Source organism: Canis lupus, chromosome 19 (genome assembly GCF_048164855.1).
Source record: "Canis lupus baileyi chromosome 19, mCanLup2.hap1, whole genome shotgun sequence".
Lineage (NCBI taxonomy): Eukaryota > Metazoa > Chordata > Mammalia > Carnivora > Canidae > Canis > Canis lupus.
Genome location: NC_132856.1, coordinates 45125161 through 45146480, shown reverse-complemented (window position 1 = coordinate 45146480; position 21320 = coordinate 45125161). Strand labels below are relative to the sequence as shown.

The 21320-nt window shown below is 40.5% G+C and overlaps 1 protein-coding gene and 1 long non-coding RNA gene across 5 annotated transcripts in view; one reads left to right on the top strand and one right to left on the bottom strand.

Moving 5' to 3' along the window:
- The window catches only part of KIF15 (kinesin family member 15), a 78293-nt gene that overhangs the window by 19800 nt on the left and 37173 nt on the right, over nt 1-21320 (top strand). For 3 of the 4 annotated variants that reach the window (XR_012012106.1, XM_072786545.1, XM_072786547.1), the window contains exons 5-13: nt 1542-1579; nt 3903-4000; nt 6162-6341; nt 10349-10558; nt 13291-13416; nt 13583-13705; nt 16183-16306; nt 20304-20380; nt 20610-20819. Coding sequence is in view for 3 of the 4 variants with exons in the window: in XM_072786545.1 (XP_072642646.1) it covers nt 1542-1579; nt 3903-4000; nt 6162-6341; nt 10349-10558; nt 13291-13416; nt 13583-13705; nt 16183-16306; nt 20304-20380; nt 20610-20819 (1186 nt within the window). In the remaining variant the exon portion in view is untranslated. The remainder of the gene's footprint in view (nt 1-1541; nt 1580-3902; nt 4001-6161; nt 6342-10348; nt 10559-13290; nt 13417-13582; nt 13706-16182; nt 16307-20303; nt 20381-20609; nt 20820-21320) is intronic. The other variant, XM_072786546.1, reaches the window with a different exon arrangement.
- Nucleotides 10148-13549, bottom strand: LOC140610461 (uncharacterized). Its single transcript, XR_012012111.1, has 2 exons — nt 13404-13549; nt 10148-10514 (listed from the first exon to the last, which is right to left on the bottom strand). It is a non-coding gene; the product is annotated as an uncharacterized lncRNA (long non-coding RNA).

Sequence of the window (21320 nt, the reverse complement as noted above, 5' to 3'; positions counted from 1 at the left end):
GGCAGAGGGAAAAGCAGGTTCCATGCAGGGAGACTGACATGGGACTTGATCCCGGGTCTCCAGGATCACACCCTGGGCTGAAGGTGGCGCTAAACTGCTGAGTCATCTGGGCTGTCCTTGCTTTATTTTTAAACGAAGGCATTTTAGTATCATTGTAGTATCTTTAATGGCAGAATTTAGGAAAGAAATTGGTAAATTATTTAGAATAAACTGGAAACAAAATTCAGTTGCTTCTGGTTAAATGAATTATACATGCATGGAATACAATGTATCTATTAAAAATAATGAGGTAGACTTCTATTTACTGGCTTAGAAAAATATCTGAGATAAAATTAAAGGACAAAACAGATTGCAGAGGAGTAATGAGGAGCATCATTTCAGTTTTGTAAATAAAAATGAAAACTCTGATGTCTGTGTTTGTATAATCCTGAAGCATTGGGGCAGCCCTGGTGGCTCAGCAGTTTAGCGCCACCTTCAGCCCACGGCCTGATCCTGGAGACCTGGGATCGAGTCCCACGTCGGGCTCCCTGCATGGAGCCTGCTTCTCCCTCTGCCTGTGTCTCTGCTTCTCTCTCTCTCTCTCTCTGTCTCTCATGAATAAATAAATAAAACCTTAAAAAAAAATCCTGAAGCATTACCAGACAATTATTTTTAAAGATTTTATTTATTTAGGGATTCCTAGGTGGCGCAGCGGTTTGGCACCTGCCTTTGGCCCAGGGCACGATCCTGGAGACCTGGGATCGAATCCCACGTCAGGCTCCCGGTGCATGGAGCCTGCTTCTCCCTCTGCCTGTGTCTCTGCCTCTCTCTCTCTCTCTCTGTGCCTATCGTAAATTAAATAAAAAAAAAAAAAAGATTTTATTTATTTATTTGACAGTGGGAGTGCACAAGTAGGGGGAGTGGGAGAGGGAGTGGCAGGGAGATTGATGTGGGGCTTGATACCAGGACTCTGGGATCATGACCTGAGCCTAAGGTAGGTGCTTAGCCCACTAAGCCATTCAGGTGCCCTGCATTACCAGATAATTAACAGTGTAGGAGAGAAAGAAAATGAATCATTCATTCACTTATGTAATATAATTTTAAAAATATTTTGTTTATTTGGGAGAGACAGAGTGAGCACAAGTGGAGAGGGAGAAGCAGACTCCCCACTAAGTGGGGAACCCATGACCCAGCGTGATCCCAGAACGCGAGACCATGACCTGAACCACTGTCAGATGCTTATTAATCAACTGAGCCACCCAAGTGCTCCATTTTTTTTTTTTTTTAAGTAAGTTCTCTGCTCAACATGGGGCTTGAACTCATTACCCTGAGATCAAGAGTTGCATGCTCTACTGACAGGCAGGCTCCCCTACCTAATATAATTTTTAAAAAGAAAAATAAAAAAAAAAAGAAAAAGAAAAATAAGATTTTTGTGGGAAAAATTTGCACTGGTAGACCATATTAAAATAGGAGGGTAAAAAAAGTAAAAATAAAATAAAATAGGAGGATAGCCTTTTAAGTTTCATGTGTAAAAATAATGTATAAAACATTTGTTTTTACAGTGGACAAACAGGCTCAGGGAAAACATTTACAATGATGGGTAAGTGAATGAAAGATTATTATTTCCTTAATTTTTTTTTAAGATTTTATTTATTTATTCATGATATAGAGAGAGACAGGCAGAGGGAGAAGCAGGCTCCATGCCTGGAGCCCGACACAGGACTCCATCCCAGGACTCCAGGATCACGCCTGGGCCAAAGGCAGGCGCTGAATCGCTGAGCCACCCAGGAATCCCCTTATTTCCTTAATTTACTCTTAATTTACTCTTTCTGCAATAATAGCACCTAGGCACCTAGTACATTTTGGGAGAAGGCATACTTTCTGTATACAATTCTGACCTCATAAAAGTAGGGGTATTTCCCAGGCTTCTGTTAGATTGTAAATTCTATGATAGCAAAGTCCATGTTTGCACCTATGTTCCTAGTCAATGCTCAGCACAGAATAGATGCTCCATAGTTTTTGAATTGGATTTAATGACTTTTTATATATTTATAAATCTGTATCATTACCACCCAGATCAAGATTCCCAGTCAGTAACTACCTTACCTCCTTCCCCTGAAGTATATATTACTCTCACTTCTCTGTCATCATTAGTTTGCTTGTTTTTAAACTTCTGCAAATGAAGTTTTACTGTATATACTCTTTTATATCTGAGTTCTTCCTCTCAGCATTATCACCGGTGTTGTTGCATGTCATTTCTGTGTAATGTGTTATTGTATGGATATGCCACGTTTTCCACTCTAGTGCTGATAGACATTTGGACTATCTCCAGATTTAGACCGTATGAATGAATAATGAGACCATGACCGCTTTTTCTTGTATGTGTTTTGTAAAGTTCATTTCTGTTGGATACATATCCAGGAGTGGAATTGCTGAATCATAGATCCATGTATATTAGCTTTAGTAGATAGTGTCATGATAGATATGGAAGTTCTCTGAACTCCCATCCTTTTTTGGTGTTATTATCAGATATTAAAATTTTAGCCATTCTGCAGTACGTGTAGTATTATCTCACTTTGTTTTTGTTTGCAGTTCCCTGATGTCTGTAGACAGCTGAGCACCTTTCATGTATTTATTGGACATTTGAACAGCCTCTCTGTAAAAAGGCCATTCAAGCTTTTTTTCTCCCATTTAAAAAATAAGTTTGTCTTTTTCCTACTCACTCGTGGGGATTTTTTATAAAATAGGTTAACCTGTTAGCCCTTTCTGTTTATAGATAACAAATTTTATTTTAGGTTTTTCATTTGTCTTTTCAGTTAAGGTTTTTTCTTTTGCTCAAGTTTTTTATTTTCTTGTGGTTGAATTTCGGTTGTCTTTTTTTTTTTTTTTTTTAATTTCTGAATTGTGAGTTGTAGTCAGAAAGAGTGTTACTGAGTGAAATAAGAAGGAACCGTGAGACTCTGATCTTCCAGGAAGTAGGCTCTGAGTTGGGAACATGCTCAAGAGTGTTCAAAGAACAACAAAAAAAAACCCATGGGACTAAAGGAGTTTCCAGAATAAGGGGCTAGTAGGGAGGGAAATTGCAGTTATACCTTGAGGCCAGGTCATGTAGGACATAGGAGAAATTTGGGATTTTGTGAGTGGGATGTGAAGTCATTGGAATGTGGTTGTTTTTTTTTAAACTACATGATGTGATGTATAATTAAAAGGATTACTCAAGCGGATGAATGGAATAGACTAGGAAGGGCTAGAATAGAAGTAGGATGAGGAGCTGAGGCATAGAGGAGACAGGAGATGATGAAGATAACTGTAAAGAATATGCTGAATATCTTTGTATATTATTTAATGGAAGATGTTATAAAATTATCTGCATACTCTTCTATTATTTGTCATCTTTGTTTATTTACTTGCGGTTTTCCAGCTCTTTTATATATGTATATTTTAGGTACCGTTTACAAGGGCCATTTTTTTTTAAGATTTATTTTAGAGAAAGAGTCAGTGCAGGGGTGTGGGGGAGGGGCAGAGAGAAAGAATCGCGAACAGCCTTCTTGCTGAGCATGGAGCCCAATGCATGGCTCGATCCCAGAACCCCGAGATTATGACCTGAGCTGAAACCAAGAGTCGGAGACTCATCTGACTGTGCCACCCAGATGCCCCTTCAAGTGCCATTTAAAATATTCCAGGTTGTAGCACATCAAAACAGCTTTAGTGGCTATTATGGGTCCTTCCTTCAGTCCCATTGATAGGCAAGTTCTGTTCCATTTCTCAGACTAAAATTTAAATTGTTTGGGGGTACGAAGAAGGAATTGTTTATACAATGTGTCATCTTCTGTATAAATTTCCTTTCAGTATTGCCATTTTGAAGGACTGTTATGGAATAAAGATGAATAGCTACATATGTATTTTTTTTTCCTTTTCTTTAGGACCATCTGAATCTGATCATTTTTCTCATAACCTGAGAGGAGTAATCCCACGAAGTTTTGAATATTTGTTTTCCTTAATTGATCGTGAAAAAGAGAAGGTAAAACTTGTCAAAAAATAAAGTGGTTCTGTGAAATTCTAGGTTTGAGCAGTTGGCTGCTAATAATTATCTCATAACATAGAGGGTTATAGATGATACCCTACAATGTGGATAGGCGAGTGTGGCATAGGAAAAACCTTCTCAGTTCTTAAGAAAAAATGAAGGATTCTGAGGTTGTTTGTTTGTTTGTTTTTTTAGGTATCAGATGCTCAACAGATTGAGCTATCCAGATGCCCCATGAAATTTTTTTTTTTTTAAGGATTTTATTTATTCATGAGAGACCCACAGAGAGAAGGAGAGAGGCAGAGACATAGGCAGAGGGAGAAGCAGGCTCTATGCAGGAAACCTGATGTGGGACTCGATCCGGGAACTCCAGGATCACGCCCTGGGCCAAAGGCAGGTGCTAAACTGCTGAGCCACCCAGGCGTCCCAGGTTTTTAATTTTTACTAAAAATTTTTAGTTTCTAAATCTTGCATCCTCTGTGAACTCAGAATAAAAGAAGAATGTAGTACTTCTTAGGCTCTCAGATTTTTCAAGAGAGAAAGTGTAAAGAAAATCTTAACTGAGGATAACAGATTCATTAAGCCCTGTCACCTACCTTCACATAGGTTCATAGTTGACTGCAGGTGTCCCTAGATCCTCAGGGTGCCCATAGTGATAGGCCCATCCTTTGCCTCCTCAGTAGCACTTTCTACCACCTGACCATAATTTGCTTATTTCTTTTTTTGTTTGTTTAAATAGTGTGCTGGATTCTCTTTTTTTTAATTTTATTTTTAAAGATTTTATTTATTTATTCATGAGAGACACAGAGAGAGAGAAGCAGAGACACAGCCAGAGGGAGAAGCAGGCTCCATGAAGAGAGCCTGATGTAGGACTCGATCCTGGGACTCCAGGATCATGCCTTTGCATGCCCGAAGGCAGGCACTAAACCTCTAAGTCACCCAGGGTCCTCAATTTGCTTGTTTCATACATGATATGACTCTGTCATCCTGGTGATGTGGGCTTCCCTCTTTTTTTTTAAGATTTTTATTTATTTATTCATAGAGACACAGAGAAAGGGAGAGACACAGGCAGAGGGAGAAGCAGGCTCCACGCAGGGAGCCTGACATGGGACTCGATCCCGGGTCTCCAGGATCACACCCCGGGCTGCAGGCAGTGCCAAACCTCTGTGCCACTGGGGCCGCCCTTCCCTCTTTCCTTGGCTCTCAGGTTGGGCTTTCCTCATGATTGTGCTTATTTAGCTTGGTGAATTCCATGTTTGGGAGCCCTTAGTGTAACATGTTCCATTCCCTGTGTACCAAGGAGAACGATATATAACATTGGCTCACCATTTGCTCCTTTGCAGAAACTATCCATCACCTTTGCTGTTAGACATGCACCTTGGGTACCAGTGAAAGAAGTTTAGCACCCTGCATTCCTGTGGTTAAAAATCCTAGAGAGAGCATTTTGAGATCAATATTTAGCCTTTTAAAGAATATAACCCTTGTTTCAAGTAAAACTTTCCAAGGAAGTATAGTATATGACAGATAAAAATGGAATAACTCTTATCACAAGGAAAAAATTTGTAGCTGTACGGTGATAGGTGTTAACTAGGCTTATGGCAATTCTTTCTCAACATATTTGTTGAATCAGTATGTTGTACACCTGAAACTAATATGATGTTGTATGTCAGTGATACCTCAGTTTAAGAAGGTGGAATTGCCCATCTCGACTGCCCACCTCCCTGTCTTGCTTCTAAGTCGCCTCTGGAGACCTAGGCCTCCTGGGATCAATTTGGTGCTGCCTTAAGATGTAACAATGTTACATCCAGTTACCTAGGATTTTTTTTTTTTTTTTTTTTTTTACCTAGATTTTTAACTGGCTTTTAGGTACCTTTTTTTTTTTTTTCTTTCAGAGAGAGAGAGTGAGAGGCAGAGGGAGAAGCAGGCTCCATGCAGGAAGCCTGATGAGGGACTCAATCCCGGGTCTCTAGGATCACACCCTGGGCTGCAGGTGGCGCTAAACCGCTGCACCACCAGGGCTGCCCAGGTACCTTGTATTGTGTAAGGGATAACGTTTTAGGAAATATACACCTTACTAGGCACATGAAAGGGTGATGCTCATAAAAGATAGGGATGAACTCATGAAAAGAGTGTGTCTAAACAAGCTTTTACTTTCCAGGCTGGAGCTGGAAAGAGTTTCCTTTGTAAATGCTCCTTTATTGAAATCTACAATGAGCAGATCTATGACCTACTGGACTCTGCATCAGCTGGTCTGTACTTAAGGGAGCACATCAAGAAGGGAGTCTTTGTTGTTGGTGCAGTGGAGCAGGCAGTGACCTCAGCTGCTGAAGCCTATCAGGTACCCTACCCTGAGCAATTTGATCTATAACCAACATTGTATGCTGTGAAAAGCACCTTGATCTCAAAACAAGCAAGAATTGAACATTAAATGTAATTTTACAAAGGCATGACATAGAATGTTCACGAGAAGAAAAAAGAATATGACTGTTTTATAGATTTTTCCTTAGTTAAAATAGAACTTTGAGCCTCTTGATTTTGCATTATTTTGGTGCCATTCATTCCAGTCAGGCACCCTGTAACTCATGGCTGGAGGGTAGGGACAGAGCACAGTTTGTTAGTGTGGTATTTCTTCGGTGGTTCTTCCTGGGAGCTGCCCCTTTGAGGAGCTTCTGGGATTGCTGCTTTTTAAACCAGCTGGCTGTTCTCTTTCCTTTATTTTCTACCTTTGTTTACTTGTTAGGTGTCGAAAGCCAATTTATTTATTTATTTATTTATTTATTTATTTATTTATTTATTTAATTTATTAATTATAGTCACAGAGAGAGAGAGAGAGAGAGGCAGAGACACAGGCAGAGGGAGAAGCAGGCTCCATGCACCAGGAGCCCAATGTGGGATTCAATCCCGAGTCTCCAGGATTGCGCCCTGGGCCAAAGGCAGGTGCCAAACCGCTGCGCCACCCAGAGATCCCGAAAGCCAACCTCTTTTGAACACTCAGCTCAGAGCAAACAAAGCTCTTGACAGGAATTTACGAAATACACCCATTTTATCTGGCCAGTTTTTTTTTTTTTTTAAAGATTTTATTTATTCATGAAAGAAGCGGAGACATAGGCGGAGGGAGAAGCAGGCTCCCCACAGGGAACCCAATTCGAGACTCGATCCCAAGATCCCAGGATCTTGACCCGAGCCAAATGCTCAAAGGCAAATGCTCAAACACTGAGCCACCCAGGTGCCCTAGCCAGTTGATTTTAAACAGTTTTTTATCATGTAATATTTGGTACATACCAAATACTGCCACATGCATTTAAATTACTAAGCTTAATGTTAAAATGAACTTGGACTATCTTAAGAGAACTCAAGACCCAGATGTCACCAGTACTATCCTGTCTATCTGTGTGTCCTTCCCTACCTCATGTGCCTGGCTCCTTCCTAAATGTAAACACTATCCTGAATGTCCTGATCATTTCCTTCCACTTTTATTTATTTATTTATTTATTTTAAATTTTTTAAATGTTTTTTTTAGTTCTTATTTATTTATGATAGTCATAGAGAGAGAGAGAGAGGCAGAGAAACAGGCAGAGGGAAAAGCAGGCTCCATGCACCGGGAGCCCGACGTGGGATTCGATCCCGGCTCTCCAGGATCGCGCCCTGGGCCAAAGGCAGGCGCTAAACCGCTGCGCCACCCAGGGATCCCTCCTTCCACTTTTAAATCACATATATTAGTTTTTCTGAAAATGTTGGTTTTGCCTGTTTTTGAGTTTTTTTTTTTTTTTTGAGGTTTTTTTTTTAAGTAATTTTTTTTTAATTTTTATTTATTTATGATAGGCACACAGTGAGAGAGAGAGAGAGAGAGAGAGAGGCAGAGACACAGGCAGAGGGAGAAGCAGGCTCCATGCACCGGGAGCCCGACGTGGGATTCGATCCCGGGTCTCCATGATCGCGCCCTGGGCCAAAGGCAGGCGCCAAACCGCTGCGCCACCCAGGGATCCCTGTTTTTGAGTTTTAATGAATTATGTGTGTTTAGCCTTCTATAACCTTTTTTTTTTTTTTTTAAGATTTTTATTTATTCATTCATGATAGAGAGACAGAGAGAGGCAGACACAGGCAGACGGAGAAGTAGGCTCCATGTCGGGAGCCTGATGTGGGACTCGATCCCGGGACTCCAGGATCACGCCCTGGGCCAAAGGCAGGCGCCAAACCGCTGAGCCACCCAGGGATCCCCTTCTATAACCTTTTATTTATTTATTTGTTTGTTTGTTTGTTTGTTTATGATAGTCACACAGAGAGAGGCAGAGACGCAGGCAGAGGGAGAAGCAGGCTCTATGCACCGGGAGCCCGACGTGGGATTCGATCCGGGTCTCCAGGATCGCACCCTGGGCCAAAGGCAGGCGCTAAACCGCTGTGCCACCCAGGGATCCCCCCCTTCTATAACCTTTTAAAACTCAACAATGTTTATGAAATTTATCCATGTTGCGTTTCACATCATTGCTGTATAATTCATTGTATGAACATTTGTGTGTGTGTGTAAATACGTATGTATATATCATAGTGTGTTTTATTTAGTCTTCTAGCTTCAAACACATCTCCTAATTCAAACTTCTTAAACTGTGACTCTCATGTAAGATATAGGTTTTACATGTGACCCAGTGTGTGTTGTGTGTGTATGTGTGTGTATGTGTACATGTGTACATACACATACTTAAATAATGTTGAGATTTTGATTGGAATTGCATTGCAGTTATAGACCAGTTTGGAGAGATTGGCATCTTTACAGTATTGAGTCTATACGTGAATGTGGTATGTCTCTTCATTTATTTAGGTCTTTAATGTCTTGTAATCCAATAATTTTCACCATAAAAGTCTTACCTTTTTTTTTTTTTTGTTAGCTTTATTCCCAATATACCTTATATTTTTGCTCTTGTAGAAGGTAATCTCTTATATTCTATTTATTTATTTATTTATTTATTTATTTATTTATTTATCTTTATTTATTTTAAAAAAATATTTATTTATTCATGAGAGACACAGAGAGAGAGGCAGAGACACAGGCAGAGGGAGAAGTAGGCTCCATGCAAGAAGCCCGATGTGGGACTCGAACCTGGGAATCCGGGATCATGCCATGAGCCAAAGGCAGGCACTCAAGTGCTGAGCCACTCAGGCGTCCCAGTAATCTCTTTTTTAAATTGTATTTTGTTTGGTGTGTATAGAAATGTAGTTAATATTTATGGAATACTTTTATATTCCACTACCTTTATGTCTTAATAAAAATCAAGAGTGTGTGTTAAATTTTTTCAGGTAATTTTTTCTACCTCAGTTGAGGTGATTGTGTGGTTTCCCTCATTCATCATGTTAACGTGATAAAATATTAGATTATATTTGTCAATATTTTATTTAGGATTTTTTGTCAGTATTAAAGATTGAGATCGGGATCCCTGGGTGGCGCAGCGGTTTGGCGCCTGCCTTTGGCCCAGGGCGCCATCTTGGAGACCCGGGATCGAATCCCACGTCAGGCTCTCAGTGCATGGAGCCTGCTTCTCCCTCTGCCTATGTCTCTGCCTCTCTCTCTCTCTCTCTCTGTGACTATCATAAATAAATAAAAAATTAAAAAAAAAAAAAGAAAAAAAAAGATTGAGATCAACCTGTGATTCCGTTTTTCCTACTCTTTTTGTTTATTATCCCCTTTGTCTTTTCTGAAAGTCTGTATGATTGGAATGACTTGTTCTTAAAAATCATTCATTTCCTAAAATCATCTGGGCCTTGTGTTCTGTGAAAAGATTTCTAGCTACCAGTTGAAAATTCTGTATTAGAGTTGTGCAGGCATTTTACCTCTTCTTGGGTCAGAAGTTTCAGGAAGTTTTTAATTTTATTCCTAGAAAATTTTAGTTTCCTCTCAGTTTTCAAATATGTTGGCTTTTTTTTTTTAAGATTTTATTTATTTATTCATGACAGAGAGAGAGGCAGAGACATGTAGAGGGAGAAGCAGGCTCCATGCAGGGCGCCCGATGTGGGACTCGATCCCAGGACTCCAAGATCACACCCTGGGCCGAAGGCAGGCGCCAAACCACTGAGCTACCCAGGGATCCCTAAAATTTATTTATCATGTTGATTCTTAATTGCCATGGTACCAGAATATGGCCTCATGCAATGTTTGGTTTTTAAGATTTATTGAAAAATGATTTATGAATTAATATAGTGGCCAGTTTTATAAGCGTGTGCATGAGAAGAATGTATATCCTTGAATATAGGCTTTTACATTTTTACTAATTTTTTTTTTTTGTCTATATAATCTATCAGCTTAAAATGGCTGTTGTGTCACTTGGAAGTTGTGGCAATTTTCCTTTTGCCTAGGTCCTGTCTGGAGGATGGAGAAATAGACGTGTAGCATCAACATCAATGAATAGAGAGTCTTCTAGGTCTCATGCGGTCTTTACAATTACAGTAGAGTCAATGGAGAAAAGCAATGAAACTGTGAATATACGGACCTCCTTACTCAATCTGGTGGATTTAGCAGGATCTGAAAGGCAAAAAGACACCCATGCAGAAGGGATGAGGTTAAAGGTAAGAATGGAATTATGATCTTCAACTCGTGTGTAAGTTAGTTACTAGAAGTTAGTACCAAGGTAAGTGTGTGGCGGTTACAAAGGAATGAGAAAATGCTCCCATTCTAAAGGTGTAGGAATTTTTGTTGCGGGATAAGGACATTAAACATACAGTGGGATAGAACAAGTCTATCGGTAGCCAGAGTATTTGAATTCATGCCAGAAGAGATGATAGTACAAATATCTGCCAGAGTCAGAGGAAGAAGGGACTGGACTCCTTGGGGGAAGCATGGAAAAAAGTAGTTCTTGAGTTGAGTTCTCAAAGGGGGCAGGATTTGGATTGGTAGAGAGGAATAGGGACTACATGCCTGACAGGGGGACATCTTAAGGGTCATTATGGATGCTGAGTGAGTATGACATTTGGCATTTCAGCATGGATCAATGGGATTGGGTTTGAGGTGCAAGCCGGCCCGGGTCACTGAGGACCAGGAGTGTCAGGCCAGGTTTGCACTCAACTCTCTAAACACTTGGAAACACTGAAAAGTTTTGAGTGATTTCACATAAAAGCCTTTTTTATAGAAGCTTATTCATTTGGCCCACCACTGCCAGATTCATGAGAGGAGAGCCTAGAGAAAAAGGGCAGCTGTGCTGGTTAATATTTTAGGAGGAGGGCAAGGACGTAGTCCTAGGCTAAGGGATTGGCAGTGGAACCTGAGGTTCTTGGAGTATGTATTTCTAGTGTGTATATATATACTAGCATATATATATGTGCATATATATATGTATTGTGATCTGTATTATCAGTAAAATGTGTGGATACTATAGTTGAAGGTATATGAGGGCTAGGAGTAGAGTGTCGGAAACAAGGGAGGACAGTCTACTTTTTCATGGAAAGTGAGGATTTAAGCCTCCTGATGTTTTAGGCAGTTTCAGGCAGTCTTAGGCTCATGTTTCTATTTATTTATTTATTTATTCATTTATTCATTCATTCATTCCTTTATTTATTTATTTATTTATTTATTTATTTATTTATTTATTTATTTATGATAGTCACAGAGAGAGAGAGGCAGAGACACAGGCAGAGGGAGAAGCAGGCTCCATGCACTGGGAGCCCGACGTGGGATTCGATCCCGGGTCTCCAGGATCGCGCCCTGGGCCAAAGGCAGGCGCCAAACCGCTGCGCCACCCAGGGATCCCAGGCTCATGTTTCTATTGAGACATGAAACAAAGAGAAATAACCAGTGTTTGTAATAGGACATGTGCTTGGCCAGTTTCAAGTGTTTCATGTGTATTAGCTCATTTAACCTTCCCAACATCTCTGGGAAGTAGGTACTGTTATTTTTTCTATCTTAGAGGAACAGGAGTGAAATTATCCAGGGGCACACACCTAGGAGTAGATCTGGAAGTCAAGCAGAAGTAGTCCAACTCTACAGACAGTGCTGCTAACACCTTTCTTTCTTTCTTTTTTTTTTTTTTTTTTTAATTTTTTTTAGTTATTTATGATAGTCACACAGAGAGAGAGAGAGAGAGAGAGAGGCAGAGACACAGGTAGAGGGAGAAGCAGGCTCCATGCACCGGGAGCCCAACGTGGGATTTGATCCTGGGTCTTTAGGATCGCGCCCTGGGCCAAAGGCAGGCGCCAAACTGCTGTGCCACCCAGGGATCCCTGCTAACACCTTTCTGATTTACTGACTGCTAAAATAGACAGCGGCACTTGAATTCAGAGCATCTTGCTTGATAATATGCACTTTTTCTCTTTTTTTTTCTGTACTCCCACCACTGCAGACTCAGTTATTGAAGTATGATAACTACAGTAAAAACCCAGTGTAACTTATTTAATCCCAATATTTTTCCCTCCCCAAACCACTTTTTTTTTTTTTTTTTTAATTTGACAGAGAGAGAGCGGGCGCACAAGTTGGCAGAGTAGCAGGCAGAGGAAGAGTGCGAGGCAGGCTCCCCATTGAGCAGACAGCCTGATGCAGGTCTCGAATCCAGGACCTTCCGATTATGACCTGAACCAAAGGCAGACATTTAACCAACTGAGCCACCCAGGCACCCCCCACTAAACCACTTTTTAAAAGAGTTTTATTATAATTTACAAAATTACACTGACCTCTTGTAATAAGTTCATCAGTGACTTTGTGGGACATGGAGTGGGATATTAGTTATCACACTGTTTTAATGTTGCAAATATTTTAATATAAAAGGATTAAAATATATGCCTATTACTACTATGCACTACTCCAACCTTTTTCTTTATTCTTTTCTAGCTTTTATACCTACCTATAGGTCGATTTAAAACTATTAGAATCATGAGGTGGCTTTTTTTCCATCACATAATTTTTGCATTTGTCTTCGAATACTAAAATTGCAGTGTGTGGGGGTGCCTATGTGGCTCAATTGGTTAAGTGTCTGCCTTCAGCTCAGGTCATGATCCTAGGATCCAGCCCCATGTTGGGCTCTCTGCACAGTGGGGATCCTGCTTCTTCCTTTCCTCCCTGTTTGGGCTCTCTCATGATATCTCTGTCTCTTTCTCTCAAAAAAATAAAATCTTAAAAAAAAAAATTCAGTGTATGTCAAATAGGAAAAGTTAGGAGATAGTTGAGGATATTTTTCTGCTGAAAAATCAGTTATACTTAATAATATTGTCCTTACTTGACTTTCTATTCAAAATTCACTGCTAGGCTTATTTTAATTTAAAATACTAAAATGAAAGCAGTACACCTCAATTTTTGTTCTTTTTCCCCTTAGGAGGCAGGAAACATAAACCGGTCTTTGAGCTGCCTGGGCCAAGTGATTACTGCGCTTGTCGATGTGGGTAATGGGAAACAGAGGCACGTTTGCTACAGAGACTCCAAACTTACCTTCTTACTTCGGGTAAAGTAGATCATTGGCTTCCTGGGCCCTCTTTTTGGTTATGCTCACTATGGTTGGTTGTCATGTAATCTCTCAGTCTTAGTGGTAAGAATATCCATTTTCTTTGCTTACCAAAGATCTTGTGGTTTCTCCCCTGAAAATGTGTATTATTCGTATCATTAAACAGGATTCCCTTGGCGGTAATGCCAAAACAGCCATAATTGCTAACATTCATCCTGGATCCAGGTGTTTTGGGGAAACCCTGTCAACGCTTAATTTTGCTCAAAGAGCCAAGCTGATTAAAAATAAGGTAAAATACTGAGTACAATTAAGTAAATTAGAAAAATACTTGTGTCTCACTTTAATGATTGCCCTAATTATTAACACTAGCTTATATTTATTTCTCTGTGAAAGCCTAACTTTAAGCAAGATTTCTATTTCATCTTTTCTAGCTTTCTCTATTGCTCAAGTAGTTTGAGATTTAGATAAGGTCTTATTGTTGGTATTGTTTGGCTTATTTTTTCTTGAAGGCAGAGTTTTTCCTTTCTAAATTGGGTTGGAGACTAAATTTATTTACCTGTTAAACCATACTATCAGAGTTGTGTGTCTGTGTCTATATGTGTGTGTGTGTGTGTGTGTGTGGTGGGCTTCACTATACAGTTTGATATTGACAAGCTTTGTCTTTTAAGTTGTTGATACCTCCAAGGATCCCTATTTTTCTAATATATAAGAAGCTTCCTTGATATTTGTGTACACTAGTGGTCAGAAAAGTTCTTCAATAAAGGTAAATATTTGAGGCTTCTTGGACTGTATAGTGTCTGTCCCGGCTACTGAGCTCTGCCTTGGTGATGAGAAAGCAGCCGTCAACAATACGCAAACATAAGGACATGGCTGTGTTCCAGTACAGCTCTACTTATAAAAACAGATGGCAGACCATATTTGACCTATGAGCAAGAAGCTCTTTGCCAGCCCCTGGAGCAGACAGTCAAAACACCAGGGGGTCCCCCACTTCTTTTGAAAAGATTGGAGGCCCCTTTGGTTCATACAAAAGAATCATAGCACCATGAATTGGCAGATTAATTTCCTCTTTCTTTCAAAGGAGTAGTTGGTCATTTCAACCCAAGTAGACTCCCCAATCATCTTAGCATTAAGAGGGAAGAGATCCATGTTGCCTCCTCTGGTTAAGTCAGAAGATTATAGGTCTAGTTGTTCACTCATTTTATTGGATTATGACCCTGTAGGTGGGGTATTAGTAATATGAGGAGGAAAAATCACTAGAACTTCTTGACCCTGTCTCTTGGGACTTACTAGAAATTTTTGGAGAGTGGAGAACTGCAGGGATAATTAGTATTATGATGTCACTGACATGGCAATGATGTCAGAAAGTGCAGGAGTGCCTTGTAATGAGACTGGCCATAAAAATCAGAAGCAACTAGAAATGGGTTCTGAACACATCAAAAAGTAAAACCAGGAGGAGCCTTCTGCTAATTATTAGCAATGGTAAGCCATTCTGCAGCCTATCAGTGGAACATGACTAGGATATCTGGGACTTGTTTAAAAATGTGCTATTTATATCTTTCCTGATGGGCAGACCTGGCTTCAGACAAGAACCCAGGGACCTTGGGGCTGTGTCAGAGTTTTTTTTCCCTCTCTAGGATTTGGGTATTTCACAACTGAATTTTTTTTTTATCTGATTGGTAGTCAAATATTGGCTTTTATCACCATGTACGTTTTATGGGCCTTTTTGAACCTCTTAGAAATTGTCTTAAAGAAGTCATTTCTTTAAGATAATTTCTTCAAGAGACATGTAATTTTTTAAATTTTTATCTTTATTTTTTAAAGATTTTATTTATTTATGAGAGACACGGAGAGAGAGGCAGAGACCTAGGTAGAGGGAGAAGCAGGCTCCATGCAGGGAGCCCAGTGTAGGACTTGATCCTGGGACTCCAGGATCACGCTCTGGGCGTGAAGGCAGACGCTCAAGCACTGAGCCACCCGGGCGTCCCAAGAGACATTTCTTTAAAATAACATCTAGTGTGGTAATAAAACAGAAATGGAGCTATCCAACCAACTCTCGTGTCCAGGAGGACTGTTAGGAAATATAGGGGTGGATTCTTTTGGAGAAGGTTTTTCTGCTAAGCTGATGGAGCTCAGGCCAGCTGTGTAGTTCTTCATACCCATATAGTGAGCCAAGACAGAAGGGAGAGGATACTCCTTCCAGCCGGGAAGAGCTGTTTGCTCTTCTCCTTGGGGCTAGGGCTGTCCCAAGAAGAAGGCAGTGTTAGGTGAATGTACCCAGATCCTGCAGTGACCCAGTGTTCCCAGACCTAAGTGGGAGCATACAAGAGGTGTGGTGAGGGATCCCTGTGTGGCGCAGCGGTTTAGCGCCTGCCTTTGGCCCAGGGCGCGATCCTGGAGACCCAGGATCGAATCCCACGTCAGGCTCCCGGTGCATGGAGCCTGCTTCTCCCTCTGCCTGTGTCTCTGCCTCTCTCTCTCTCTCTCTCTCTCTGTGTGTGTGTGACTATCATAAATAAATTAAAAAAAAGAAATTGAAAAAAAAAAGAGGTGTGGTGAGGCGGGGAGAGTCCCTTGTTATAGGTATGAGAGACAGGTAAAAGAGGCTTCCTCCCTACTCCAGCACACTGTGATTCTAGGGGCCTTATGGACTGTTTGTGAGATGATTTGTTTAATGTTTGTCACTCCAGATCCTATAAACAAATATAAACACAAGATTGTATGACTTGAAAGTATTCTTTTAATGCTTTTTAAAAAATTCTTGAACAGGCAGTAGTAAATGAAGACACCCAAGGAAATGTGAGCCAGCTCCAAGCTGAAGTAAAGAGGCTCAAAGAACAGCTGGCTCAGCTTACTTCAGGGCGGTTAGTACCAGAAAGCTTTCTGACAAAAGGTAAGATGAACGGTGTCCTTTATCCTGAAGATGACCATGTTTGGATATTAGTATAAGAACTCTCTGATGAGGGCACCCGGGTGGCTCAGGGGTTTAGTGCCACCTTCAGCCCAGGGTGTGATCCTGGAGACCCAGGATCAAGTCCCACGTCGGGCTCTCTGTATGGAGCCTGCTCCACCCTCTGCCTGTGTCTCTGCCTCTCTCTCTCTCTCTCTGTCATGAATAATAATAAATAAAATGAATAATAAATAAAAGCTTATGAATAAATAAATAAAAGCTTAAAAAAAAAAGAACCCTCTGATGACAGGCACAATACCCACATTTCTGAACAAGTGTTTTTGTTTTATCTACGTAGGAATATGGTACAGGCATATATCAGAGATTCTGTAGATTCAGTTCCAGATGAGTACGATAAAGCTAATACTGCAATAATGCCAGTCAAATTTTTGGTTTCCCAGTGCATATAAAAGTTATGTTTACACTATAGTGTAATACATTAAGTGTGCAGTAGCAACATGCATACTTAGTTAAAAAATATTTAATTGCTTAAAAATGGTAACCATCATCTGAACTTTCAGCGAATTGTAGTCTTTCTACTGGTGGAGGGTCTTGCTTCATGTTGATGGCTGCTGACTGATCAGGGTGGTGGTTGCTGAGAACCGGGTTGGCTGTAGCAGTGTCTTAAAATAAGACAACAGTGAAGTTTGCTGCATCAATTGGTTTTTCCTTTCATGAACAATTTCTCTGTAGCATGTGATGCTGTTTGATAGCACTTTACCCATAGTAGAACGTCTTTTGAAATTAAGGTCAATCATCTCAAATCCTGTCGCTGCTTTATCAAGTTACTTTATGTGATACCCTAAATCTTTTGTTGTCATTTCAATAATCTTCACAGCATCTTCACCAGGAGTAGATTCTAGCTTAAGAAACCGAGTTCTTTGCTCATCCATTAGAAGCAACTCCTCAGGCAGCCTAGGTGGCTCAGCGGTTTAGTGCCGCCTTCAGTCCAGGGCATGATCCTGGAGACCTGGGATCGAGTCCCACATCGGGCTCCCTGCATGAAGCCTGCTTCTCCTCTGCCTGTGTCTCTGCCTCATTCTCTGTGTGTGTCTCCATGAATAAATAAATAAGTAAAAATCTTTTTAAAAAATTAATTATTAAAAAAAATGGAAGCAACCCCTCATCACTGGGGTGCCTGGGTGGCTCAGTCAGTTAAGCATCTGCCTTTGCTCAGGTCATGGTCCCGGGGTCCTGGGATTCAGCCCTGAGTTTGGCTCTCTGCCTGACAGGAAGCCTGCTCCTCTTCCTTTTACCTACTGCTCTGCCTATTTATGTTCTCTCTCTCTCTCTCTCTCTCTCTCTCTGTGTCTGTCAAATAAAATATTAAAAACAAAACAAAACTCCTCATCCGTTCAAGTTTTATCATGAGATGGCAGCAATCCAGTTCCATCCTCAGGCTCCACTTGTGATTGTAGTTCTCGTGCTGTTTTCACCACACCTGCAGTTACTTCCTCTGCTGAAGTCTTGAACCCTTAACATCCTCCGTGATGGTTGGAATCCACTTCTTCCAAACTCCTGTTCATGTTGACATTTTAGCCTCTTTCCATAAATCACTATTGTTCTTAATGGCATCTGAAATGGTAAATTGTTTCCAGATTTTAAGTTGACTTTGCCCAGATCCATCAGGAGAATAACCATCTATGCAGCTATAGCCTTATGAAATGTATTTCTTTTTATTTATTTATTCCTGAGAGACACAGAGGCAGAGACATAGAGGGAGAAGCAAAGCTCCCTGTGGGGAGCCCTATGTGGAACTCCATCCCAGGACCCTGGGATCACACCCTGAGCCAAAGGCAGATGCTCAATCACTGAGCCACCCAGGCGCCCCATGAAATATATTTCTTAAATAGTAAGAGTTGAAAGTCAAAATAACTCCTTGATCCATGGGCTGCCGAATAGATGTTATGTTAGCAGGAATGAAAACATTTATCTCATACATTTCCATCAGAGCTCTTGGGTGATCGGCTACATTTTCTTTCTTTCTTTTTTTTTTTTTTTTAATTTTATCTATTCATTCATGAGAGACACGGAGAGAGAAAGAGGCAGAGACATGGGCAGAGGGAGAAGCAGGCTCCATATAGGGAGCCCAATGTGGGACTCGATCCTGGGTCTCCAGGATCACACCCTGGGCTAAAGGAGGCTCTAAACCGCTGAGCCACCCGGGCTGCCCTCAGTTACATTTTCAATGAGCGGTAATATTTTGAAAGGAATCTTTTTCTGAGCAGTAGATCTCAACAGTGGCCTTAAGATACTCAGTGAACCATGTTCAACAGATGTGCTATCATCCAGACTTTGTTGTTCCATTTCTTGGCCATAGGCAAAGCCGATTTAGCATAATTCTTTTTTTTAATTCAGTAGAATTAAAATTTTTTTTAATTTAGCCTAATTATTAAGAGCCCTAGGACTTTCAGAATGGTAAATGAGTACTGGGTTCAATTTGTAATCATCAGCTGCATTATCCCCCAACAAGAAAGTCAGCCTATCTTATGAAGCTTTGAAGCCAGGCATTGACTTCTCTCTAGCTATGAAAGTCTTGGAATGGCATCTCCCCCTATAGTATAACATGATTTCATCCACATTGAAAACCTGTTGTGTAGTGTGGCCACCTTCATGAATTATCTTCTGGATCCCTTGCTGTAGCTTCTTCATCAGCACTTGATGCTTAACCTTGTACTTTGGTGTTAGGGAGATGACTTCTTTCCTTTTCTAAATTTAAAAAAAGTAATTAATTAATTAATTTCACTTGTTCCCTTAAACCTCATGAATCATCTTCTGCTGGCTTCACACTTTGCTTCTGCAGCTTCCTCACCTCTCCGAGCCTTCAGAGAATTGAATAGAGTCAGGGGTCTGCTCTGGCCTAGGCTTTGGCTTAAGGGAATGTTGTGGCTAGTTTGATCTATCCAGATCCTTAAAAGTTTCTCCATATCACCAATAAGTCTGTTTTGCTTTCTTTTCTCATGTGCTCACTGGAATAGCACTTTTCATTTCCTTCAAGAACTTTTCCTTCACACCTGGCTAGCTCTTTGGTGCAAGAAGCCTAGCTTTCAGCCTGTCACGGTTTTTGGCATGTCTTCTTAACCAAGGTTAATCATTTCTAGCTTTTGGTTGAAAGTGAGAGATGTGCGATGGTTTCTTTCACTTGAACACTTAGAAGGCTATTGTAGCATTATCAAAGGGCCTAATTTCCATATTGCTGTGTCTCAGGGAATAGGGCGGTCTAGGAGAGGGAGAGAGATGGGAAGAGCCAGGCAGTAGAGTAGTCAGAAAATACATTTATTATGTTTGCCATCTTATATGGACGTGGTTTTGGTGCCCAAAATAATTAACGATGGAAACATCAAAGATCACTGACCATAGATTACCATAATATAATAATAATACTGAAAAATTTTGAAATGTTACAAGAATTGCCAGAATATAACACAGAGTCACAAAGTAAAACAAGTGCTATTAGGAAAATGATACCCATTGACTTGCTCAACTCAGGGTTGCTACGAAATTTCAACTGGTAAAGAAAGCAGTATTCGCAAAGCACAATAAAATGAGGGATGTCATAGTTTGTAATCAGATATGGATACCATATGTACATCATATCCCCATTTCTATGGGATATGATAGGAAGGAGGAGTAGAAATAATTTTGAGTGATTCAATTCCCACAACTGCTAAAAAGAGATACTGATTTCATTTAGATCCACTTCTGAGATTCTTTCATATGCAACATATGTATGTTTACCAAACAGGGTAAAAGAACTTACTTTTCTTAAAAGAATCGATAACGTAGATTGGATTGATTTGAAATATGTGATCTAGTGATGGTAGTCTGATTCTTTTTGATTGAGAGCAGTCAGAGGCTGTTTTATAGCTCAATTCTTAGTCCTAAAATTTGAGAGATAAACATTTTTTTTCCGTTTTCTTTCCTACCAAATCAATTACAGATAAGGATGAGACTAATTACATGAAGTATTTCCAAGAGGCAATGTTATTCTTTAAGAAATCCGAACAGGAAAAGAAGGTAGGAAACCAAGTTGGTATAAAGGGGATTCCAGATATTTTAGGCTTTTGCTCCATGGTGTCTTTCTGAGTGAAATGGCACAAGTAAATAAAGAGAACAAAGAAAAGCTATAGAAAATCTAATTTTGCCTTTGAGATGAAGTTTCAAGTTAGTGTTTATTGCTTGGTTTGTGGAAATTTAGGGAGGCAGAATTACTTTTCACATTTAACCAAATTATGAATTTCTTAAGTCTCTGGTAGAAAAAGTTACTCAATTAGAAGACCTCACCCTCAAAAAAGAAAAATTTATTCAATCTAATAAAATGATTGTGAAATTCCGAGAGGATCAAATAATGCGCCTGGAGAAGCTCCACAAGGAATCCCGGGGAAGTTTTCTGCCTGCAGAGCAGGATCGCTTGTTGTCGGAATTAAGGGACGAGATCCAGACTCTTCGGGAACAAGTGAGTATATGACATTAGCAGTATTTCTAAGGAGGAGGGAGATCCGGGACACCTGGGTGGCTCAGCAGTTTAGCACCTGCCTTTGGCCCAGGGCGTGATCCTGGAGACCCGGGATCGAGTCCCACATCAGGCTCCCTGTGTGGAGCCTGCTTCTCCCTCTGCCTGTGTCTCTGCCTCTCTCTGTCTCTGTCTCTCATGAATAAATAAATCTTAAAAAAAGGAGGGGGGAGATCCGAGGCATATATAAGCTTGTCACCAAATTCATGTGAGTTAATACAGCAGAAAGCATTTTGAATGAATTCAGCTGACCGTATGATAGCACAACTTCTTTGCCCCAAATGACGGGGGGATGGGAGGAGCTGTGAGATACTGTATTAGCACTCCATCCCCCAGGCAAGTGTCCCTTGTCTGTCGTCCCAGTGGGCAATTGTGGTTGTCTGAATCAGCAATCTCTGTACACAGGGGCCCTTTGAATTCCTTGATGCTGGTTTTCCTTTTCCC